Below are 27,273 nucleotides of genomic sequence, written 5' to 3'. Positions count from 1 at the left end.
TAGTGTTGTCATTTTCGTGACTGGTAAGTTATGTGCCAAAGGGTTAGTTGTCATGTTCGTCCAGACATTGTGCAGCAATCTGCAACTGTCTCACTTCTCTTGTCTTTCTGTGTCCCTTGCAGGGCTGTTGTGTTGTCTGTGCAAGCGCATGCCAGTGATGGACTACAGCCCAACGGACACTAACCGTCGCTGGCATTCACAAAACAGCATTCCTCTTTACTAAGACCAGCTCCACAGAATGCTGAGTCCTATTGTCCCCTATAGTGAGTACTTTCCACTTTTCTCTCTTTCCAATCCCTCTGCATGTGACAACAAACAACACGCCATGTCAGGCTTCAGTTGGACTTTGCCTCAATCAATGAGCCTCCCTCTCTCCCTATCGCGGCTCCGAAGAAGTAGACATTTCGTTCTGTCAGTTGTAAACAAATGAGTGGGGGGAGGACACGTTAACTGTTAGAACGTACACTCGGCATCAGGCTTAACCTCAAGCCTGAATGTTTCATCACCAAGTGGAAGACACGGATAGAGGTAGGAGGCTGGACAGAGCATCCAAAACCCTTCAGTGTCCTTTTACCATGACGCTTCAGGACTCAGCACCACACACGTTCCTGCGCTCCCTCCTTTTCCCACCCCTCTTTTTTCTCCATCCAAAGCTGACCTAATAACTGACATGTTCAGTTTTTGCAATCCCCCCTACCTCCCCTTTTGCCCCCCCTCCAACCAGGCTTCATTTGAGTCCAGTGTGCTGGCGTCCAAAACAGCATTGTTTGGCGGCCAGCATGGGGCTGCCTTCCTGGCCTCGGACTCAAGAGCTCTTTTTTTCCCCCTTTAACTCACCTCAAAGGAGCTTTATCAGCATGACAGCTACAAGACAAGAAGGAGAAGCCAAACATAATGGTTCATTTAAAAAGTATTACCTAATAATGAATGTTACAAGACTGAGAGTTCTTTTTTTCGCTTGCTTGCATAAAATGCACTTCATAAGCAAGACTGTGGGGGAGGGGGGCAGTTCTATCTAGAGAAATTTTGGCTTAAAAGTCACAACTTTTGACACTTTGTTGGCTTTTTGTTCACTTAAACTCCTAAAAATAGCCATGACAGTGTTTTTGTTATACAATTCCTCAGATTAGGAGAACTTGGAGTGACCTTTAAACCGTGGACGCATGCTTTTGCTGCTTCCCATCAAGGCGTGTTTTACTGGTTGTTCCATTAGCTCCCTGCAACCTTCTAGACCATATTGACCCAATACACTCCTCACTGCTGAAGTGGACTGCAAGTCAAAGAATGTCACAAACTGCTGGATGAATAGTTAGAATGCTATATAGAAAGACACACAACTGTTCATTTTAGTATACAGTGGTACCTCAACGTAAGACAGTTTTAAGATAAGAGCTGTCTCTCAGCTAATTGTTATGCTTTATGATGATGCAAGCACAAATTTGAGTAACAAGCATCCCCGCCATTAGTTGGCATAGCAAATGTCACAGTGAGCCCTGTAAGATTAGACCAAAACATCTAGTCTTACTCGCTAGCATTAGCTTATAGCTAAAGATGGACACAACTTTGCTTTCCAACCTTGGGAAGGGAAAAAGTGAGTGTAAAGGATATTGCCGAGAAGAAGAAAAAGTGGATGATATCAACTGAATTAAAAAAAAATAATAATCAAAAACCTGATCAAGCTTATCGCCAAACTGGCAAAGCAATTCGAGAGTATCACTGCTTGTCTGCAACATAATGATATAAGTAAATATAATATATACTAAAATAAGTTGAATGAGTCAAACACCAGTCAAAATGTTTAAATCATATCGTAATGGCGGACATTTATCCATGAAAATATGGAAAAGCTGCTGACAGTGTGCTTGACTGAGAAACAGCCAGACGGAGATACTGTAGAAGTCCACTCTCCAAGGTAAATGTACATTATTGTTGCATTACTTCATAAAACTACTGAAGCTTTAGTAGTACATTATTTTGTATTGTTAGGGCTGGGCCAATATAACGATATCAATCTATAACGCTATAGACGATAGCAATAAAAAATGTGTTCGATAATCTTTCAATATATACAGTATATATAAATAACTTGCACGTTTGGTTGCGCCATCTTGCCGTCTCGCTGTTGATTCTCTGCATGGAATGGAAAGCGAAAGTAAAAATTAGTGCTTCAGAGCGCAATTGTGGATAAAACAGGAAAAGTCACCTGGACAGTTTTGGGGATTTTTTCAAACAGACCGTACGTAGTATGTATGGAAACAACAGGAACTTAAGTGCAGGACTGTATAAATCAAATAAATAATAATATATGACAAATGTGCTACTTTTAAATAATCATTTGGTCCAATAATATATAAATAATAATTAATGCATAACATAAATTAATTTCCATACGTAAATAACAACCAAATTAAATGTTACACCGACCACGTAACTTCCAAGCAGTAAACCTGCAAAAAAAAAATCCTTCTCAGGTTTCTCTATGTTTACACTTTATTTAGCATTTATCACATAATCCTTATTTTGTGCACCTTCATTTAAAGAGTTTATTGTGAATTTAGAATTTTGTTTACATTGATTGAGTGTTCTCCACGGTAGTGTTGACATTTCCCTATCCGCCTTGATTATACTCAGAGGAAGGTTACATTTTAAATAAAAATTTTAACATTCAATATATTTTTCGCCTTGTTCATATATTCCTTAGTTGAAAAAATATAAAAAGATTACATTTTCATTTAATTTTTTCATTAATTTATTTATTTAATTCATATATATATATAAATTAATATAGTGCATTTTGAAAAACTTATATCGTGATTAGGGCTGCAACTAACGATTAATTTGATAATCGATTAATCTGTCGATTATTACTTCGATTAATAATCGGATAAAAGAGACAAACTACATTTCTATCCTTTCCAGTATTTTATTGAAAAAAAACAGCATACTGGCACCATACTTATTTTGATTATTGTTTCTCAGCTGTTTGTACATGTTGCAGTTTATAAATAAAGGTTTATAAAAAAAATAAAAGATAAATAAAAATAAATGCCTCTGCGCATGCGCATAGCATAGATCCAACGAATCGATGACTAAATTAATCGCCAACTATTTTTATAATTGATTTTAATCGATTAGTTGTTGCAGCCCTAATCGTGATACAGTTTTTAGCCGTATCGTGCAGCCATAGTTTTTATACAATATTTCTTATCTCAAAGTTTTTACTTTTTTTTAAAAGGCATATTGAATTTTAACATTGTGTGAGCGCACACAGCAGTGTTGGATAGTCACACTGTTTACTCTCAGACCATTGACACACAAACACTCCCCTGCGCTGGCTGGTGACACTGCAGCTTACTGTCTTAAGGATAAAGACTGTAGTCAGGATTTTGCCGGCACAAATCTGACTGAGGGACTTTGCATATGTGCAGGACATGTGAAGACTCTCACCTCAATGATGGAATTCCCTTTGTGGGAATAGAGAGCTTTCCTGCTTCCCAACATACCTCTGACTCCTACTGCAGGCATTTCTGCTCCAGTCCCCGAAGTACAGACACACTTGTGATGACTCACTGGCCATTAATATGTGTGATCACAGTCTGAACGTCCGGTCTTTCGCCTGTCTCTGGCCAGTCCACAGGACTTCGAGCAGGGGTGAGCAGCCATGACTGGACCTTACAAGAAACCCGAGAGAGATTCCACGGGCCATAGATACTCCTGGAGGGATTTGGTGCAAAGAATCTGTAATCTGCACTTCAAACAAACTCTTAAATCAGTCCCAGGCCACCAACCCAGGAGTGCCCTAACTCTTGTTGCTGGGGGCCCCCACTGGTGTAGCGATACCTTTTCTTTTAAAAGAGCACAAACACATAAATGGAGTAGCTGGCAGTTTTTATAACTCTCCTCTGAATGACCCCTCTCTCCCTCGCTTTTAATGCTCGCTGCGGAGTGTCTTCCTGAATCACTCGGTTTAAGTCATGGAGTATCTTGCATTGAAGAAAGAAGTAGTAGATTTTGTGGTGGCCCCTGCAGGGGCACTTTGGAGGGCCGCACCGGCGCCCATCCCTATTGTAGGTCGAGTGGCATGAGTGCTTTGGCGGTGGGGCCTGTGAGGCCCTTGAGTAAACACAGAGGTGGCTAAAGTGTGTGTGAATAGGAGAAGGGATCATTAGTGCGGGGTGTGAATGAGCTCTAATTAGCCCCAAGTCTGTGTGTGTATGTGCGCATGTCTCAGCCCACAAAAACAAGAGGTTAGGGACCCAGGGCCCTGTGAGTCCAGCGGCCCTCTGCTCTTTCTCTCTAAGGGTTCATCAGCTCATTAAGGAGACCCCTGCTCCTGTTAAGGGCCCAATTAAGAAGCGGTGAGGTGGGGCTCATTTGGATCACTGGATTCCTGAGGCTGCAGAATTCACAGTTTTCACACAAATGCAGCTAATTAGTAAATGGCTGCACTTGAGATATAATTTACTTGAATCATTTTGCCGTTATGTGTTTGTTTTGCAGCGCTCATGAACCGCCTCGGTAGGAGTGAGGTCTGTTGATCCAAGTGTCCAATGTTTGTTTGTGTCTGCACTGACGGTAAACGATAAATCGCTCATGTGCAGAGCTCATAAAATGGGATCATATAGGGGCCAAAAATGTAACATGCTCACTGGAAAGGGAGGGAAAAGGAAGGGATACCGAAATGGAGAGATAGACGGAGATTGCAAAGAGAAGAGTGGGAGATTTGGCGAATGAGACAGATGGAAGGAGTGATTGGTCATCACGGGGCCTTAGGACAGCTGTTCTTTGATATATTAGTGGACACAATAACCCAAAGCCTGCCTGCAGTCAGAGAAAATAGGGACCCTGTTTTTCTTGAAGGGGAGGGTAGAGTGGACAGGCTTCTGTCATTTGTGGATGTGCGATAGCAGGCCCGGGGGATGGGGGAGTTGTTTCTAAAATTACAAGCATGAAGTGACGCATCCAGCAATTATTCTGCAGGCTTTCTAGTTTTGGAGAGTGCGGTGAAAGGGGCTGTAAATTGAGTGTGCTCACAGATGGGGGAGAGTGTTGGGTGGGGGGGGGTGTTTTTTTTTTGCTGCACCTCCATTAGCAATTCTAAACAGGTTTGTCAATTAATCAATGTTAAGCAAACACCATCACGCAATTTGGGTGCAGCTCCAACCCACACACTGCAAAGAAAACTTGTGGTGACGGAGAATATTCAAGTCTATTATTCTCGTGTGGATTTTTTCTAAAGTTGCGTATTGCATTTAATCTTTGACCTAGAGTGGTATTCAGTGAAGCTCTATGTAAATTGAACAATAGTATTTTTGATCAGAAATACAGAAAAATAAATAAAGAAACCTGCACGTTGGTCAGTAGACAAGAAATGAGAAATAATCTTGCATCCTTGGCTTTTTTCACAATTATATGGAATCTTCCTTGACAAATATGCCTCAAACATTTGTAGCAATTATATAAGTTGCAAATTGTTTTCATCATCTTGTTTATAAGTCAAACAAAAAACAACAACAATCAGTCTTTTTGACAGCAGCAAAAAAAAACCAGCACATAAAAAGTGATTGACACACAAAAAGGCCATCCCTCAATACCACTGCAGGAGATGTAGTCCTTCCTCCTGCGACCAGCGTGCTCAGGCATATTTGAAAAGGCCTGCGTCTGTTAGCGTTGGGCAGCAGGTGTGAAAACTCCTCACCACAGCTCCTGCACTCTTGTGTTATTACATCGTTTTAAAAGCATGAAAGCAGAAGCAGATGAGCTGGTCGGAGTGAGTGACTGAGATTGTGTTTCTTAGCAGCCCTGTGACTAACGCATGGATTTATAGTAATATTCTTGCACGGTGGGCAATTACACACGGATGATAAACTGATCCCTGTAGTTTGGTGTCCGCATTATCTCTGTCTTATAGCAGTTTGGCAAGCATCTCAAGGACTGACCCCGCACTTCCTTTTAACATCATTTTGGCCACAAGCCACATTAAGCATCCGCAGGAGTGAGGTTCTCTGCATGCACAATATATGGAAGAAATGCATCATCCCCTAGCTGATAAAATGTGTTTTTCATACCGAAGTGAGAGAACACCCAGAGACAATTTTCCAGCGTCTCCACCTGCCACACTATGAAATGTAGCCAGCCTCTTAGATTGGTGTTTTTATGACACGCCAGGTAGTGAGCAGCGGCAGGACGGCCTCAGCCTAGTGAGAACGTCCTTCTTGATATTAGTGTCATAAATCAAAGTGAACTTGAGAACGCGGGACTTGAGAGGACTCCAGACTCTACGACAAATCAAGATAACAAACTCTGATAAATAACAGATTCTGAAGCATAGAGCCCAAACTCCAACGCCCCATCCTTTATAGGTTTTTATTGGCCGTTTGCTTTTTGAAGAGATGTAGAAAGAAAGAGGTTATTTGCGTGTACAATAAGTCATGGATGGATCGCTGAAAAAGCTGATGCTGCTCTCTCGACTTGCTTCCTGTTTTTCCTCAGTACAAATACTGTACGGGATATTTTAACTTTAACAAAGCTGTTTATTGGATAGTGTCAAAATTGCAATCCTGTCATTCAGAAATCAATTCCGCTGTACACTGCCTTCAGCAACAAGCGGGACTGAAAGGTCCTTTAGTCAAGCAGCTCTTGCTGAAGTGTGTTTTTTTCAGTACGTTCTCCGTGTTATTTCTTATAGCATAAAGAATAAGCGTTCTTTGCATTTGAATACAAATATTTACTTTGTTGATAGGTATTTGTTTTTATTTTTTTTAAATTTTTTGATAAAAACAATATTGACATCCGGGTCTGCTGCACCATTTTAGGGACAGCAGTTTTCATTTAGTTGTAATTTTTTGACAAAAATTTATTTTAGTTTCTGTCATATTTCAGTCATCTATATTGATGCAGATTTAGTTTAGTTTTAATCGACTAAACTTCCAAATATTTAAGTCAGCTAAATATACAGCACATTTAGTTGAATTCAGTCCTTGTTTCTTTCTGTCATGAGTACACATATTACAATGTGGGACTTGGTAAATGTGTACAGTTATGTTTTCCTTATCCCACAAAAAAAAGCATCTGATTCGCTCTCTTTAGTAACTCACAGAACTGTGATTGTATATGTTCCAAACTTGTCCCACCCATTTACAAAACAAAATTAGATATGATTGAATTTGTATTGATGTCAACAGTTTTGTCTCGTTTTTATTTATTGACTAAAATGTCAGTTAATTGTGTTGCTGTGTATGGGCATTTGTTTTAATTTGTTATTGTCTCATTTAGTTAGGGGAAAATTTGTTGATGACGATAACAGACAACAATTATTAGTAAAAAAATTACTAATAATCCATTTTGTTGACTAATAATTAGAATAACATTCTCACACACTCTGAATTCAATACACTTGATATACTTGTATTGAAAATTGTTTAACTACTTTTGGACAAATAACTTGATTTTAATAGTAAAAAGAATATATAAAATCAGTGGGGTGTTTTATTTATTTATATTTTAACTAGGGCTGTCAAAAATAAGGCGTTAACTCATATGATTTACCCCCAAAAATTATTGCAGTAATTATGTATATACGCAGATTAATCACGCAAATTTATTTTGACTGTACATGCTTATTTACCGTAACCGCCGATGATTACCGGAAAGGCGGCACGGCTTACTACATGGCCAGTGAACAGGTCAATACATACGTCAGTGCAAAGATGAGTGATGAGACTGTGGTGTGTTTGGTGGTAAATTGAAAATGCACCCTGACTGGACTTTCGAGTAAATGGTTACTGAAGTTTAAGGAGGAACTGCACTTTTTAGGGAATTTTGCCTATTGTTCACAGTCATTATGAAAGATGTGACGACGGAAGGACTTTTTAAAAAATGCATTCTAAATACTTAATACATTCAGTCAATACAGTCAGCTTACAAAGGAGCTATGGGAGCCATTCAATGCTGCCATTAGAGCCCCGAAAAAAACATCAAAAACACCTCCATTGTGTTTTTATATACGTGATGTAAGTATATATGTAATGTAGTAACAAGCACATTTCTAACAACATTTAGTAGTTAGGTATTTTGAAAATGTTAAGCATAGGCGGCACCTTAATTTAAAAAACACATCACAACGTTCGCTTTTTTTTTTCTTCATCACTGATAATTACTTCATGTGAGCCAACAAACATAATAAAACATCACTTACTGTGCAAGCTCTGCTGTCATTAGGATGCCGACTGCTGGGATGTTCATATATTCCCATTTAGATGAAAAATGTCCCATAATCCTCGCAAAGAAACAGGGTTGGAGCGCGGGGAGAATAAGCGCTTTTCGTGTCGTTCTCGCCAGTTCCAGGTCCTAAGTGGCGGTCAATGTGGCCCAACTTGTCGGATTATATCACCAGCCACCTTCTGTCCAGGTGAAATACATGATTTATGATCTACAATAAACTTACAGGGAGCAGTGAAGCGAGGAAACAGCAGACCACTCGATGATGTAAACATAGGCACACAGGAAGTGATCACATCGCCGCTACAAATAGTTTGTCTGCGTGAGCGCTTATAATAATAATATCACTAATACTTGGTTAATATTCAAGTCATAAAATGTAAATTAAGTATTGTTGGAGCTTTTTGAATGGTTATTTATCTGATTCTATGGGGGGAATAGTGGATCTCCCATTGGCTCCGCTGTAAGCGGACTTTTATTTCCGTTTATTTAATATTGAGAATGCATTAAAAAAAAAAAAATCCATCCATCGCCATGTCTTTCATAATGATTGTGGAAGATAGGCAACATTCCAAAAAAAATGCACTTCTCCATTAAGCAAATGAATAACATGCATTCAAGTAAACATTTAAAAAAATGTCCGAGGTAATATTCTGACAATAAAATTATGTTTGTGTCTGAATAGTAGGGTGTTTCTTTAAATTAATTTAAATTATGCAAACATGTAATAACCTGCGAATCATCATGAATAATCCAAATTCAAAAATGTGATTAATAAAAATAAAACATTTTTTTAGAATTTGACAGCACTACTTTTAACACAATATCTTAGTCTTTTGCCTTTCCTGTGTAATTTCCAGTTAAACTATACTAATATAAATTACATTCAACTTATAATTTGACTTTCACCTTAAACTATTAACTGTAGTGCTGATGCAGTGTTTCCCATAAACTGCCAAGATACCTGTGGCTATGGGCGTGGTCACCATGACACCATCGAGTAATTTGCATAATTTACTACTATGATATGATTTTCTCTAAAAAGGCTCAAAAAATGTATACTTATTAATTAATAATAACAGTTTTGTTTTAAACGTCCATCCATCCATCCATCCATCCATCCATCCATTTTACAATATAATTACAACACTTTATGTACATATTTATATACAGATTTGAGCAATAAGTTATTCACTGAAATATATGTATTAATTGTGGTCCTTACAAAAAATATATCTTATAAAATATAAAAGCTAAAATGTCTCTTAAAGCTCTGCCCCTTTAATTAGTGCATGCTAAATAATTTAACTTTAGCCTACTACTACAACCATATTATTTACCAGCAACATAAAGTGAAACAGAGCCAGAGGTGTCCTGCCACCGTCAGTAACAAATAAACAGAAAACAGTAGTGGTCAAATACAAATAAGGCAACAAGAGAAGTATCCTACACTTCTCTTTTGTAAAGTAAATCTGAACAGCCTATATGGGCATCTGCATCAACTATATGATTTGCCTGAGAAGCTGGACAGGACAAAAAAAAATATATATATATATATATTTTTTTTAAATTTGTGGCGGACGTAATTCTTTAGTGGCGGGCCGCCACAAATAAATGAATGTGTGGGAAACACTGTGATGATTGACATTATTATGACATGCATTCTGTGTAATGACTGCACTGCCCCTTCACACAGATATTGACTTGGATAAATGCTTACCTGTAGTCAGCTTGTAGATGTTGCTTGCCATTACGGCTTTCCATCTCAGCTTCAACAAGACTTATGTCACAGTATGATGCATGAAGCAACTGTACAAAAGTGGCATATGTGTCAGTTTGTCCACTCTTATCTTGTCCAGAGAATGTAAACAGGACGACAGTATCCAATAACATTAATGAAGGGATCATTATTAGTGTGAGGTAGAGTGGAAATCCTGGTGAAAATGCTGACTGTTAAGCGAATAAATGTCATCTTTGTAAAATGAAAAATTATTTTTAATAACTCCAGACAACATCAGCACAAATAATTCATAGATCCTTACATGACGGACTGAAGTTGTTGGTAGCGTTCTATTGTTTGTGGTTGGGAGTGATGCTTTACATTGAAAGGAAGCCTGATTGGATTGATCCACAGCTCTCTTGTTTACAAGCAGCCTCTTCACAATCGCAACAGTTTAATAGCACGCTCTCCCAGAAGGCTTGTTGCATCCGTGTCCGTTTTGTTCCTCAGGGCAGGAAAAGCAAAAGTGCTGGGAAGGGAACCTCAGGGGAGCAGTGAAACAGTATCAAAACCCTACGTCTCTGGGCTTCCTGCCAAGATTATGTTTCCCTTTAACTAGCAATACCTTATTTTTATTTAGGAAAGCACGACACACACGTATCGGTAACAGGGACAGCAATTTAGTTTCTCCTACAACAGGAGACGTCGTGACTCTGATGATGGCACATTAAAGCTAAAAACACTAAGTAGTCTAATTTTAATGTCAGACCATTTTCAAAGCGAGTTTTGGCTGAGGAGAGCTGCATCATGCACTGCTACAAAAGGATGCAGCTCACACAGGTCCCTCAATAAATCTCAGCTGCACACAAAAGCTCTCTGTGGACTGCTGCTGAATAGATTAATAAGATTTCCATAATTAGAAAGGCCTCTGACAATAGGATCCTTCAGCCTTTGTCTCATGGCCAACTGGATTGTCCGAGCCGCGCACGTCTGCTGGATGGTCGTCCACCACAATGGCCGCACAGACAGTAAGGCGGTCAGCAGAGGAACATCTGTCCCTCCTGGGAGCGTGAACACTCACACTGTGGGAAGTTTAATGTGCATATCCTCAAGGTTCTTATCAATCTCCTTGCAGCCGGCCGAGGTCAGTGGTCAGCAAAAAGGACTGCATGTTCAAAGACTAATGTTTCCTTTGTTTTGGCCAATCACAAGCTACTTTCAAAGTTTGGGAGCAGTAGTTCTTATAAATGAATGGCATTGTTAATAGTTTGTTCTTAGTCACAATTGCTATTGCATCACTTTGGCATCACAACATATATTGGCAGTGCATGTATTAGGCATTATTTTCATTAAGTTCTATACCCCATCAAAATGACTGCACCACTACTGAGAGAATGTGCATATTGTCCTAATTTACAGACGTCTAATCTAAGCTTTCTTCCCGCCCACTCATTGCGTTAATCTACATGACAGCTCTGAAGTGTAGATTAGAGTTTGTACAGTCCAATGTCAAGTGCTGCCGTTCTAAACTCCAACAGGCTGAATGAACTGTGTCGTGTAACTGTTTACGTATAATAAAACCAACTAGTTTGAAAAGTGATTAGTCTCTGTTTTAACAGTTCTCCGGCACATTGGTCTGGGGGGTAATGTGAAAGAAGTCCATTCTGTAGCGTCAGTACTCTGTTGATGGAGTGGACAGCAGTTAGCCCGCCTCAATGAGTCCTCTAATGTCCGCTCCGGCCCGCTTAGAAAGGACGTAGCGCCTGCTGTCCACTTTCCCCTCCCTTCCTCCTTCCATCCCTCCCTCCCTGCTGCAGGTTTTATGAGCTCCCCTGGGCTCTCATCCATCTCTGTCACACACAGGCCCTATTATTGGGGCTGCTCACAAACTGGTTGGGCTGCAGATGGGAAGGGCCTGCAGGATATGGTTTCTGCAGCCTGGACAAAGACCCACAAGTCAGTCCACAAAAATATGTGGTCATCGGGGTGTGGACTAGTTGGTGACTTGGGCTTGCTTGTAAAAAATACTAGAAGCAGAGTGTGAGAAAGGTTCTGGGGAGTCTTTGTCGTAGTGGCTCTGTGGTGCTGTGGGTTGCAACTGAAAGCTTAAGGGAAGTGCTTGAACTAGTTTGGCCACTGGGAACTTAAGGCAGTGGATTTGAATATGAAGGACGTGGTAATCCAACGGCCATCTGGTCTGCCGGTCTCATCTGACTCAATAAATAATGTGTGTAATCTGAAAACACACACAGGGGAGGTTTGGAAAGAGGCTAAAGAAGAAGGCCAAAGTTTAGCAGTGCTGCAGATATTGAGATTTGATTTAAATGGCAATAAGAAGCCTGGCTCCACACAGACAGCCATGAATAATGAATCATCAGGCATCCACAGAAGGGAAAGCAGTAAGGGCAGCCATGGCGGCTTTTGCCATATTCTTTTTTTACCTCCCTCGCTCTGACTGAAGTTGTCTCCACCTCAGGCTAATTCGTGACAGTTCAATAATACCAAGCTATGTGTGGAATGTCAAGCTAGTACCTCAGCATGAAGTTGCGCAAGTCTTCATTCTGACACCATTGTAAAAACATTTAAGCATTAGTGATGCCAATCTTACAACATCTCACGATTCAATTCAACTCCGATTCTTGATGTGATAATTTGATTCAGAGTCGATTCTCGATTCGACGCAATTATCGATTCAAACCGTTTCTCACAATGTATTATTTGGTATATTAATTTGAGCTCCTCTTGGCTGCTGACATATTAGCGCAATGAGTAAAGGGGCGTTCACACGTTACCGGGTTAGATGGCAGTTCATGGCGGTGCACCAATTCAGAGATCGTGTTTACACCGGACACAAAACAAGCTCATTTGTCACATGAATCCTGAAAACCGCAGGGACTCGACAAAACAATTCAACATGTTAAATTTTTTTGGTAGTCCTGATGGTTTGAAATGGAACGTGTTTAAAACGCCTTTCAGCGAGTAATTAACGACAGCTTCAGTATTTGCACCACTGTGATAATACTGTGTTACCCACTGCCATAATCCGCCAGTCACATTTTTTTCCCGGACCTTCACGATGTAAACACAGTAATTAATAGGGAGGTGGCGAAGTCAAAAAATAAAGCATCATGGGCTTATCAAGAAGCTACACTAAGGCACTGCGGTTGATGCAGAGTAGAGGGTGGAGGACTTTTGGGGAGATCCTTATTACTATCGTGCCAGTCTGCATTGGCGCAATATTGAAAACATGTTGAAAAAAAGCATTTTTGGGACATGGCGATTCACGGCATTTCTCAAAACGCCATCCAAAATGTGTGAACGCCCCTTAAGCAAGGAAAAGGCCTTTCACGATCAGAATTTCTAATCGTAAAAAATAAGTAATGCAATTCGGATGGGAATTGGGTTTTTTTAGGCATGCATACAATCATGCACTTTACGGTATCTACAGAGAATGGACAACATTATTACCTTTAAATATAAATGGTTTCTCGCTAGTGTTCGTTTATGCCACTCTTTACCGGTGTGCTGCCATTTGAATATTGTTACGGAAAATAATGCACTTATGGTAAACCTGAAGGAGCCATTGATGAAAATAATATTGTTTTGAGCGATTCTTTTTCCCGCAGTCAAGGCAAAGTGCTCTGTGCATGATCAATCAGGCTTCCGCCGGGGCTGAAGTCAGCCACAAGAACAGACATTCCACTTTCCCAATGTTCCATGGGAGACTGTGCTGATGAATAGCACACTATGCTGCAATCCCAAACCCAACCCCCATCCGTCTTTCTGTGTTTCTCACTCTCTCCACACCACTGTCCAAGAGCACACACAAACACTCTCCCTCCCCTCCTTATGTCCAGCCAGCCCAGGGGCCTGTGGAGCTCTGGTGTACGACGGGTGGGTGGATTGGTGGGTGGTAAATGGGGGTGGAGGGCGCAGAGAGCAGGCATTCAGAGCAACATGCACACAGAGATAACAATAGCTCCTCTGGGAGACCTGCAGATGCTAGCAGTATAGAGGGAATAGTATAGTGGATCTTATCGGTGCTCCAACATACGCTGGGAAAACTGCACAACAAATCCAGCCTGCAGATCTGCTTTCACCTGCTTTTTTCTCCAGTCTGCAGCTTTCTTTTCCTCCCTCCACCTTTCTTTCCATCTCAGTCGAGCCTGCCACCGTGCAGGGCAGTGACACTGGAGAAGGGCAAAATAAATCATACAAAGGCATTTGATAAAAACTTAACATATTAGGAAAATTATTGGATTGATATTTAGGGATGGGCTTGTTCTTTACATTTTACCCTTTTATAGAAATGTTAGCATTTGTGGAAATGTTAAAAGTCATACAGGGAAGAGTCTCTTCAAAATTCCACAAAAAAGTGATACACCAAAGTGAGGACTCAGATGGTTCACATTAAACAAATCTATACTAATTACTGGTGTAAAAACAGTTAGTAATGCTACAGTATGTGATAACATGTTTTGTATATTTAAGTAAATTTGGGAAAATAATTAAAATAGTTTTTGAGTCAAGAACATTTAAACATGCTCCTGGATTTCCTACCATGATGGGAGTTGTCCAAACATTTTTGCTGGCTCTGCTTAGGCCAAACATATCCTACCAAAGTTCATCCAAACATTTTCATACACTATTTTAATCGCTATGTTTTCCTCCCCAGGCCTATTAAAGATGCACTGGAACCCAGAGCATGCCCAGTCCCTCAGCCAGTGGCCTGAGCAGCACCTGGATGTCTCCTCCACCACCTCCTCTCCGGCACACAAGTCAGAAATCTACCCCGGTCGCGGTCGCAACTCCTACAACTACTCTTGGGCCAACGATGACATCTCTGCCCTCACGGCTTCCAATCTGCTGAAGCGCTATGCAGAGAAGTACTCCGGTGGGCTGGACTCACCGTATGACCGGCCACCTAACGTGGGCTCCTACCCAGAGCCAGGGGCCTTTGGTGGCCTCAATGGCCAGAAGACTGAACTGGAGCCCTGGCCTCTGACACACAGCACTGATGCCTCCTATTCCCTAGTGCCCCCTGGAGGCCATGACAGCCTCTCTGCTTCCAAGGCTGTCGCCACGACTGCAGGCCCTCCAGGGATTAGTAGTGTGTCGGTGGTAAACAGTAACCTCTCGGACTCTGGTTATAGCGGCAGCAGCTCATGCAGTGGCTCTAGCGAGTATCCCTCCAACTACAACGGCACCTATCTTGCCTCAGGATACTGTCCTCAACCTGGTGCAGCACTTCCTCCTGCTTCACTCCACACTATTCAATCCACCCCTACACTGGTACCCAGCTATAGCCCAACTGCACCTGTCTATAGCTACCCCCCCAGCACATACCCTCCTCAGTCCAGCCTAGCCCCCAATTATAGCCACCCCTCTGCAACATACCTGCCATCAGGTCTGCCTGCACCAACTCCTATTCCAGCCAGGCAAGCAGTGGTCGGAGGAAGCTATAGTTACCAGAGCAACACAACTGAGTCTGGAGGGTCACTGAAAAGAAAAGCATTTGAGATGAGTGTAGATGAGGATGAAGGCGGGGACAGTGCACGTTACAGGAAATATAACTATGACCCATTGAAGGCAGGTGGGAACTCGCCATACAGTGTGAATGACAAAACAGAGTGCCGAGGAAACGGCTTTAGCAGTTCATCAGGCAGCACAGATCCACAAAATTTTGAGCCCAATAAGCCTTCCTCTCAGCCCCTGGTGTCTCCTCAGTATGGACCAGCTGGGGAGTACAGCCCTCCAGCTGGCATGACAGGAGAGAATGGAGTGGCGGAGCAGGCCTTCACCCAACAGCAACACCGCTCTCAGGCCCACAAACACTCTTCGTTGTGCGGTCCAACTGTTGAGACTCTGAAGAGTCCGGAGCCCAGCGTGTTGGACCTAATTAATGGGGAGATTTTGGACTGCAGCCCAGCCCTAAGCTGGGGGGAGTTGGCCGGGCTCACCCACATCAAAGCTGCCCTGGAAGAGGACCTGCTGTGGCCTGTGTTGAGACCGAGTCCGCTGATGCACCCACCAAGAACCATCCTGCTGTTTGGCCCCCAGGGAGGGGGAAAGACCACACTGACCCGTTCTTTGGCTTCGCAGATTGGAGCCTCCCTCTACAAGCTGAGTGGAGCCATGCTGGCCTCTAAAGGGAAGGCAGAGGCGGAACACATCCTGAGGTCTGTGTTGCAGGTGGCGGGGGCACGGCAGCCATCAGTGGTGCTCCTTAGCCAACTTGAAGTCATGGAGGAAGAGGAGGGGCTGAGACAGACACTGCGCACCTTCTTAGAAAAAGCCCGGTCGGCTACTGGTTTGGTGATTGTCGTGTGTTCCACCGGCAGGCCTGATCTGCTGCAAGATGCGGTCCATCGCAGCTTCGCTAAGCGCTACCACGTTGGCCTGCCAGATGCTGGAATGCGCAGGCAGGTGCTGCTACAGGCGCTCTCGCTTCAGAGCAACATCCTGACCGAGAGGGAGTTGAGCATTGTGCTGCAGCGCGCTGAAGGCTACTCTGTTTGGGAACTACTGCAGCTCAGCCAGCAGGCACTCTCTTTGGCATCAACCACCACTGGGGCCATGCACGGCATCTCTGCCACGTCCAAACCCCCAGCCTTCACAGACTTTGAGAATGCCTTCTGCAAAGTGCGCCCGCACAGCACCACAAAAGAACTGGACACTTGTATAGAGTGGAGCAAGATGTATAGCCACTGAAGAGGCAGCCAGGCACTGTACTTGGACTTCTCATGTGCTTTGACGCAGCAAGCCCTTGTTTTCCTATCATAAACCATGCAGCCAAAAAAGCCGACCAAGCTTACAAATACATGAGTCAACATTTGTTTGTTTTACCGACATTAGCATGCCGAGTGTGTTGTTTTTGTTCACAATGTTTTGGTCTTCCCAAAGAAAAGAAACTAACCTTGATGAGTAGTGTAGCGTAAATGTGGTTTGGCCAATGGAAGAATCAGATCAATTTGGATCCTCTCCTGTTTAGCCTTGGTCCAGGACAAAATCAATTGTTTGTTGCCAGGTGATGTGGGCCAAGATAATGGATAATCAGGGTTTAGAAAATCCCCCATTTTTCTGCTACTCTCAGGATCCTATTTATTTCCAGTTCACTTGCATGCACGCTACTGCTAAACGTTCCATCTTTGCTTTGGGATCGGCAAACCAGTTTTCTTTGACCAAAAACATGACAAACCAAATCAGCTGTTGTGCTGTTCTATTGTTCTAATCAGACTGGAGCTCCAAGACACAATGCTACAGTAGCTGCTCGCCAAATACTAAACAGTTACTCCATGCTACCCTGAAGATTGATTTCATTGGTTGAATTTCCTCATGCCGGGCGACACTCAATGCTTGATTGTAGCAAGTACTTCATGGGTCTCTTCACTCTTCAAACCGTTACAATATTTGCTTTATCTTGTACTGCTGTCCTTGACGTCCACATTCAGTACAATAAATGGCGCTCACATTCCTCATTGACCGCAGAGAATCCTACAGTGGGCCCACCTGCACACCGAACACGTCTTTGTCTATTTCACACACTGTTTTTTTGTTCTCGTAGTATGTTAGTCTCGTTTGAAATGCTCAGGAAGAATTTCTTTACCTCAGAATTAAGAAATAAAGAATGTATGTGATCCTAGGGTCTTAGCGGAGAATGGCGCAGAGCGAGGGAGGGAAAGTGTGGAGAAATGCGACAGTCTGGACTTTTACCTCGGGAGAGAAACTTGAATAATGGTACAAGAGTAACATTGAATGTAATTCAGGTATTTCAAAGGATATTTGATGCCATAAATCCATGTATTATTATATATGAATATATAAATGTTTTTTTATGTTCTTTTATCGCTTGTTTTTATTGTAGTTTCTGGTGGAATGCTGATTGTCGTCAAGAAATACTATATAGAATACAGAACATCCTTTTTGCTGGACAAGCTACTTTCTTTGTGTTATGATGCATTTGCATATTCGTGTGTTGATGCCATTGACAGTATAAATATGTATAACACAAAATCATATGCCTCTGGTGAAAAGCATGATGATATAAAAACACAACTCGCAGAGTGACAATTTTCAGTGTGCATGTTCTAGATAAATCCAATATGTAGACAATCCAAATTACCACCAAGCTGGAAAAATGGTCAAGTACAGTATTTCCTCGTTTATCACTGCTAATTGCTTGTTCGAAGTAGGAATCCTTAAGTATAAATACAATTATAAATGTATTATTTTCATAGCTAGAGCATAACAAAAATGTGTTTACGACCTTCTAAATACATCTTTCAACATTATGAGAGCCCCCTAGACATGTAATGACACATTTTAGTCACATTTACACTCTTTTAACCAAATATAGCAAATCTTCTGAGGCTGAGCCAATCAGTGGGCACGGTACTGAACATCTAGTGACCAATGCTACTGTAGTATTGATATCTTTAGTTTATTTAGCTATTTTTATGCTTAAAATACTTAATGGTGTACAATAAACCTAAAAAAACAAACAAATAATCTGCGATATGGTGAAACTGCAATATTTGAAGCGCAATATGGCGAACTATGACTGTACATCCAATAAATGGAGGTAAAAGTTAGGACTTTAATTTATAAATCGTATTGTGTTGACAACTCCCCGAATTGTTTTTTAATGGAGCCTAGATTTCCTAGTGGTGGCCCTGATGTGGACAGAAGTACAAAAACCCCAATACGTAATCAATTTAAATCTTTCCAAAGCATTTGTTTGCCAATTGCATCTCTTTACCTGAATGGGAACAGTTTGGGGAAGACGATTTTCCGTTCCCCGGTGTAGAAAACAAGGTCGATGAGGTTGGTAAATAAATATTTGAGTGTTTTTAGTACGGACTGAAGATGCATGGCGGCCTAGTGGTTAGCATGATGCCCTCTCAGTCAGGAGATCTGATCTATGTTTGAATTTTGACGTTTTCTGCGGGTACATCGACTTCCTCCCACAGCCCCAAAAACATGCATTTAGGCTTAAATTGTCATATTTGTGAATGTGAATGCAAAAGGTTGTGTGTGATGGACCAGTCACTCTAACGAGGACGAGCCGTATTGAGCACGAATGCACAATTTCAACCTTTGGGATGAACTAGAACCGAGATTGTCCCTCACAGTATAAACAAAAGGCCTCAGACCCAAACCAAAATCTTGACGCTTCACTCTCACTTCCTGGTATCGATTAAGCGTACCACCGCCATGGTCCTGATGATGTAATGTTCCTCTCCCTCCCTTCCTTCACCGTTCTTTTCCTCCCCCTCCCCCAAGCTCCCAATGCAATCTCATTAGATTGGATGGCCCCCAGCCACAAGGACCAGTGGCCATGTGGTATTGTATCTTACCCCCCCCCCCCCCTCAACTCCTCCTTCCCTTATAGTGATTCCTCCGGATTGGAAGTGGTCTGATTGATGTACAACCAGCAAGCCTATAGCCTTCCCTATCCAGCTGGTGGCTTCAGCCATGCCACAGCACCTGATCAATCAGAGACCCCCCGCCCCCCTTTACCCCCTCAAGATCCCTGATTCCCCCCCGTGCATACTAATCACTGTACGACACACTGAAGGCTCAGCCTCCATTCGTTAAGTATTATTCACGACTTTGAATTCGTAAAAAGAGTAGTTTGTCCAGCAAAAAAAAAAAAAAAAGTTTATTTTTTACACTGTTTAAATTTGTAATATTATTCTTGGTTATTGTACAATTTCTGTGACAATTTCTACCTCTTTTTTTTGTTTGTTTTTGCGGCATATTGTACATGAAAGTATTTATTTCATGTCTTTTGTTGATGTCTGTTTTGAAAAAAAATGTTATTGAACTGTAATGGTCTACCTCAGAAAAGACTGTATTTTAAGAGAAGAGTATCACACAATATTAAACAGAATTTGTCAATATTGCACCGCGCTTACTGCTTCGTTTATTTCTGTGATTTCAGCAGTCTGCGATGCCCCGTGTAGCCCGCCTTGGCCTCCGGTGCGAAGGTTAACACAACGACTTAAACTAATTGCTAAATCGTTGAAACGCGCGAGACTGAATCATGCAGTTTTTTATTTGCTCAATCATCAGCTTGCATGGACAGTGGAGCCGTACAGTCAGCAGATCCATAGCACACAAAGGGGGAGTGGACAGGTGCAAACACGAAGCACCGTGTGTATTAAAGACATAAACAAGGACTAGTGCGCCCATACGTCTATGTCTTTTTATGTGTCTTGCGGCTGCCTGGTCCACACCGTAAGTCCCCCCGAGGCTTCAAACCGCAGCACCAGAGCACTGAGGTCCTTCATCCCCGTCACTGTCTGTAAACAACAGCACGTCCCGACGGCCCTACGCTATTTTTGGCCTTTTCCCCGACATCTCTCCAAGACCTGAAACTAACCGAGCGCTCGAGTAAAAACGAACGGCGCAGCTAAGTTGAAGTTTAGTTGAACCCCGCCCCAACCTTCCAAAGTTCCCGGTGTGTAACATCTGCGACTGAATCCCAGCGGAGCGGTGCCGCGCCTGTTGATGACAGACTAATTAATTCTCTAATAATGATGCATAGTTGTGTTATAAGCATGGCCTTCCTCCGCGGCTGCCCTTCATCCTCTGATGAAGGGTAATGGTTTGTGCAGCTGCTAAACATTTATTTTCTGTCTTTGGCTGTCACAAACTCAATAACATCATCCGCACAAAGGCATCACCTTGTGAAACCGGCTGTGTGGAAATGTGACTTTGGAACAGGAGCATGAACGCACACAAACAATGGAGCAATGTTGCCATCATTTCTAACGGCCTCGCTTTTACTTTGTAGCTAATACAAAAAGCCGGCTGACGTTTATGATATGGATGTGCCGATCTATCGGGCTACCGATCAGTAAGTTAACGTTAAAGTAGGGCTGGGCGATATGGCCTTTTATTAATAACTCGATATTTTTAGGCCATGTCACGATACACGATATATATCTCGATATGTTGCCTTAGCCTTGAATGAACACTTGATGCATATAATCACAGCAGTATGATGATTCTATGTGTCTACATTAAAACATTCTTGTTCATACTGCATTAATATATGCTCATTTTAAACATTCATGCAGAGAGGGAAATCACAACTATGTCAATTTACCAAAACTGTATTTATTAAACAGTTATTACAAACATTCATGTCATTTCAAAACAGAAAGTGCAAGATTGTCAGAGACATTTTAAAACAAGCTATTAGTGCACTTTTGTGCATGATGTCACTAAGATGACCTATCAAAACAACACTAAATTAAAGTGCACTTTTTGTACAGAACGCCACTACAATAGTTAAAAACAAATAAAGTGCACTTTTGTGCATGATGTCACACAAGATATTTCAATAACTGTTAAATAAAAATGAGCTGCATAATAGGAAATCAAATAGTGTATGTCCTTCACTATGTGGTAGCTTACTGCGGACGTTATCTCCTTCTGTTGTTGACTATTTTTTACATACGGTGTTGATGTGGAAATGGAAGACGGAGCAGTGAGCAGCAGCGGTGGCCGCGCTCAGGAATCATTTTGGTGATTTAACCCCCGATTCCAACCCTTGATGCTGAGTGCCAAGCAGGGAGGTAATGGGTCCCATTTTTATAGTCTTTGGTATGACTCGGCCAGGGTTTGAACTCACGACCTACCAATCTCAGGGCGGACACTCTAACCACAAGGCCAATGAGCAGGAGCACAGCACTGCAGCAGTTTCGGACGATTTTTGTGAAAAAGTATGTGACCACCATTGCCGATGAATGCTTTTTATTGCCGATCATAAACGCTGATTCTGTCTGGCTGATAATGTATTTATTTTTAGTCCCCCGGCTGACAAGGTGGCAGCTAATTATGTGTCTCCATACACAGTGTGGAGCCGCTCCCCTAAGGTAATAATACTCACCTTAATTACGGGAAATAAACTGCATTGCTTAGTATCTTAAAGGGGAACTTCACTTTTTTGGGAATTTTGCCTATCGTTCACAATCATTATGAAAAACATGACGACGGATGGATTTTTTTTTTAATGCATTCTAACTCGCAAATAAACGTAAATAAGATTCCGCTTACAATAGTGTCAATGGGATGTCCTCTATTCCGCCTAAAAAACAATAAATAACCATCCAAAAAGCGCCAACATTACTCCATCTACATGTCGTGACCAAATATTAGTGATATTGTTATTATAAGCGCTAATGCATGTCGACATGTTCGACTGATCAGCTGTTTCTTTGTTTCCTTGCCTGCAAACTTTATTGTGGATCATAAATCATGCCTCTCACCTGGATAGTAGAAGGACGACGACGTGTTCCGACAAGTTGGTACATTTTGACAGCCTATTTAGACCCGGTAATGCCGAGAATGACACAAAAACATGCTTGGTTCCATTCTTCTTTTCTTTTTATGAGTCATTCTTCATCTAAATGGGAATATATGAACATACTAGCAGTCGGCATCCTAATGACAGCAGACATTGTACAGTAAGTGATGATTTATTATGTTTGTTGGCTCTCATGAAGTCTGCAGTGAGTAATAATCAGTGATGAAATTAGAAAAAAGTTAAAAAATGTTCAAATTAATGCGCTGCTTATACCAAAAATTATCAAAATACATAAATATTAAATGTTATTAGAAATGTGTCTGTTACTGTATTACATAAATACTTAAAGCATGTATATAAAACATTACTGGAGGTGTTTAGATGTTTTTAGCAGGCATTCTAATAGCTAAAATAATCGTTAAGCTCGCTTCAAACAACACGAGAAATAATAGTTTAGTAAACTATAAGTAGTCAAGATGGAACCGTGTTACAGTAGAAAGTAATCAAATATTAACAGAAAATTAACAAGTACAAAAATAAGAGTCTAGAGCAGGGGTCTCCAAACTTTTTGACTCGGGGCCACATCGGGTTAAAATCATTTTGCCTGCTATCTTTTTGTACGCTGTAAGGCCGGATCCGGCCCACGGGCCGCAGTTTGGGGTCCACTGGTCTAGAGAGAGGATATTATAACAACAAGTGTTGGTCGCAGTGACAGGTAAGAGGGCTGATCGATCCATACAGCTTTCAAGGGTAATATATCAGTGTATGATCGATACTAGGCCGATATTTTTATTTACTCAAAATATTTTTTGGGTTGATTTTGTTAATGCATACACATTTAAGGATTAATTCCATGGACACAGCAAAACTTTGAGGGCAAAAACTGCATACAAAATGTTTTGGATTGTGTTTAGTTATTGTGTACCACTGACTTTGTTTTGATCAAACAATTGTATGTAATGAAAGAGAATAAGGAACTAGTTTAAATGTTTTGTTGATATTAATAAATTGTCAATAGCATATAGGCGCTGATCTACATTTCTGCCAGTGGGTGCTCGGTGTGTGTGTATAAAAAAATAAATAGATGTTCAGCGAAGTTAATTACCCATATGATTTGTGGCTTTATTATTTTGTAAAACGGACCAAACTTGCCACAAAATTAACTACAACAAGATGGATTTAAAAAAATATATTTTAAAGATTGAAAGTTGCCATCAACACCACATGGGTGCTCGGCATTGTCCGTGGGTGCTCGGGCCTCGAAGCACCCACTGGATTGGCGCCTATGGTCAATAGCACACACCATAAATACATTTAAGGTTGACAGTTAAAACATGTGATCAGTATTGGTATCACACTACTGAATGATCAGTATCAGAATCGGCAGCATAAATACCTGGTCAGAGCATCCCTAGTTTATATTATTTAAATCTGAATAGATTAATAAAATGAGTCTTTAGGAAAGAGTCTTGTCCTTGCAGATTAGCAGTTGAGGTATAAGATATGCAAACAATATGATATATTGGTGAGTCACTAGCAGGATGCAGGTTCAATGGTTAGATACTTTCACTAACTTGACTGCTTCAATTGTCATGTTTGGGATTCACGTTGCTTCCACAGTCTCTCGGCTAATTGTTATGCTTGAAGTTCCAAGCAGACATTTGAGTTACAAACATCAGACTGCAAACATCAGTTGGCGTAGCAAATGTCAAGGTGAACCCTGTAAGATCAGACCAAAACATCTGCTCCTACTTGCTAGCATCAGCTTGCAGCTAGAGCTCTACTCACTTTCTGTTTTCAACCATGGGAAAAAAGTGAGTGTGGAGGACAGTGCTGAGAAAAAGTGGAAGATATTCATTGAATTAAAAAACAAAATCATCAAAAAACATGACTGAGCGTGGAAGCAATCAGAGCATATCACTGATAGTCTGCACCATACAGAAGCAGAATGAGTCTTACGCCAGACATTAAAATAATATCTAAACGGCAGACTTTTAATTATTAAAAAGCTGCTGATGGTGTGTTTGACGAATAAACAGCTGGAAGGCGACGCCTCATTTTAATCCACTCTCCAAGGTAAATGCTGTACAATATTGTTACATTACTTCACAAAAACACTGTAGTTGTTGGCATACATTCTGTGTGTTGTATTGTTTTCATACAATATTTATCATCTAAAATTATTTTTTTCTTTTCTACATGTTACATGTTACTTGGTTTTAAGGGGCAAGCACCAAATACATTGATTTCAATGAGAGACGTTGATTTGAGATGCAAGTGTTTTGAGTTAAGAGCTACGCCACAGAACCAATAAATCTTGTAAGTTGAGGTATTGAAGTACATAATTCATAGCATATATGTACATAATATTGTTTGTCAGTTCATATCTATCTAAAAACTATTCTTGCAAAATGAAGCACAAATGTTTTACAATAACTTATAGATATGTTAACCACATTATTATAAACTAATGCAATGATACCATTCTGTTGGGGTTAAGCTTAGATTTTATTTTTTTTACTCTCCTGTTGTGTTTGTTTAGTTTCACAGTGTTTGCCCATGCATCCTTTGAATCCACAGTATGACTTCAATAGTGCAGCAACAACCTTCTTCTTGCCTTTTGCCGGGGGCGTCACTAGGTTTGAAGAATGGGGGGGGGGGGGGGGGGGGGGGGCTTGGACCTCAGCATGTTTCTGTGAAAAATGTTTGCACTTGCAAGTGTTTTTGGCTCACAACTTTTTGGCACAGGATTAGAATTACACAACACTAAATACATCTAAATGGTTGAAAGTGTAAGTGTAAGTGTAAGGAAGCTTCAGTCAAAACCGGACGCAATAGAATCCCTTTACTTACCACTGTAATTACCGCACTACAGTACTCTTCATTCAATGACTGTAAAAAATGTAAAAACAAGCGTATAAAGAAGTCATACTGTTCCATTACCTCTGTTCATACTACTGTCACTACTCAACTGCCAAAGGAACTGTAGACACCTTAATATTTATTACTTCCTATACTGTATATACTGTGTAAACTGTATATACTGTTTGATACTATTTGATATTGCACTGGTACTGTATGTGACTACTGTACTTTTACTTGTACTGATACTTCTACCATAACTACTGGGACTTATTGTGCAACGTATTGTCTTGTAATTAATGTACATCAGAGCTATTCAAATTGTTGTATTTTTTGTATTTAGTGTATTAGATTCAGCAACTAGTGTTTGGATCCCACTGTACGCAATATCTGAAGAGCATGGAAAAAAGCATTTCACTGTGGTGTACTCTGCATGTGACGAATAAAAACCCTTGAACCTTGAACCCTTGAATCTTTAGTAAGCATGAGAATGCCCAAATACATAATGACAGTGTTGTTGCATGGAGAAGCTAGCAGGCAACCTGCAAACATGGAAACGTTGCACAGATGATAACAGTGTAAACCAACTTGCACAGCACTATAGAGGTGACCTGAAAGCAGAGGAGGTTCTGCAGGAAAGAAGCTTTCTTTCCTGGAAAACAGGGGCTGGATGTCCATCCCAAAATATATTGCTGTGCATAAGACCTCTTTGATTCAGAATATTATACATGCAAGATTTTTTTTGCTTACAACTTATTGTTACTCTATTAGAATTACACAGCAAATACTGAAGAAATGGTTAAAAAGCAATATTGTTAGTTTCTAGAGATGTCCGATAATTATCGGCCGATAAATGCTTCAAAATGTAATATCGAAAATTATCGGTATCTTTTTTTAAAATTATCGGTATCGTTATTTATTTATTTTAATTTTTTTATTTTTTATTAAATCAACATAAACAACACAAGATACACTTACAATTAGTGCACCAACCCAAAAAACCTCCCTCCCCCATTTACACTCATTTACACTCATTCACACAAAAGGGTTGTTTCTTTCTGTTATTAGTATTCTGGTTCCTACATTAAATATCAATATATATTAATACAGTCTGCAAGGGATACAGTCCGTAAGCACACATGATTGTGCGTGCTGCTGGTCCACTAATAGTACTAACCTTTATCAGTTCATTTGACTCATTTTCATTAATTACTAGTTTCTATGTAACTGTTTTTATATTGTTTTACTTTCTTTTTTATTCAAGAAAATGTTTTTAGTTTATTTATCTTATTTTATTTTATACATTTTTGAAAAAAGGACCTTATCTTCACCATACCTGGTTGTCCAAATTAGGCATAACAATGTGTTAATTCCACGACTGTATATATCAGTATCGGTTGATATCGGTATCGGTTGATATCGGTATCGGTAATTAAAGAGTTGGACAATATCGGAATATCGGCAAAAAGCCATTATCGGACATCCCTATTAGTTTCCTGTTATTACTGTAATGGTCATTTAAGGCATTTAGACCACAGATGTCATATTCAAGGTCCACAGGCCACACCTGGCTAGGGTGTTATGGACTATCACGGGGGTCGGCAACCCGCGGCTCTAGAGCCGCATGCGGCTCTTTAGCGCCGCCCTAGTGGCTCTCTGGAGATTTTTCAAAAACGTATGAAGAATGGAAAAAGATGAGGGGAATAAAAATCTATTTTTTTGTTTTAGTATGGTTTCTGTATGAGGACAAACATGACACAAACCTCCCTAATTGTTATAAATCACACTGTTTATATTAAACACGCTTCACTGATTCGAGTATTTGGCGAGCGCCGTTTTGTCCTACTTATTTTGGCGGTCCTTGAACTCACCGTATAGTTTGTTTGCATGTATAACTTTCTCCGACTTTCTAGGACGTGTTTTATGCCACTTTTTCTGTCTCATTTTGTCCACCACACTTTTAACGTTGTGCGTGAGTGCACAAAGGTGAGTTTTGTTGATATTATTGACTTGTGTGGAGTGCTAATCAGACATATTTGGTCACTGCATGACTGCAAGCTAATCGATGCTAACATGCTATTTAGGCTAGCGATATGTACATATTGCATCATTATGCCTCATTTGTAGCTATATTTGAGCTCATTTAGTTTCCTTT

General features: G+C 40.7%; 1 protein-coding gene across 4 annotated transcripts in view; it reads left to right on the top strand.

Moving 5' to 3' along the window:
- fignl2 (fidgetin like 2) overlaps positions 1-19,810 on the top strand; it is a 134,181-nt gene extending 114,371 nt beyond the window's left edge. For 2 of the 4 annotated variants that reach the window (XM_062052875.1, XM_062052876.1), the window contains 2 exons: positions 123-263; positions 14,616-19,810. In XM_062052875.1, coding sequence (XP_061908859.1) covers positions 239-263; positions 14,616-16,651 — 2,061 coding nt within the window. In that variant the 5' untranslated portion in view covers positions 123-238 and the 3' untranslated portion in view covers positions 16,652-19,810. The remainder of the gene's footprint in view (positions 1-122; positions 264-14,615) is intronic. The other 2 variants (XM_062052874.1, XM_062052877.1) reach the window with 1 other exon arrangement.
- The last annotated feature ends 7,463 nt before the right edge of the window (positions 19,811-27,273 follow it).

The sequence above is a fragment of the Entelurus aequoreus genome, linkage group LG07 (assembly GCF_033978785.1).
Source record: "Entelurus aequoreus isolate RoL-2023_Sb linkage group LG07, RoL_Eaeq_v1.1, whole genome shotgun sequence".
Classification (NCBI taxonomy): Eukaryota; Metazoa; Chordata; class Actinopteri; order Syngnathiformes; family Syngnathidae; genus Entelurus; species Entelurus aequoreus.
This window is presented reverse-complemented; position numbering and strand designations above follow the sequence as displayed.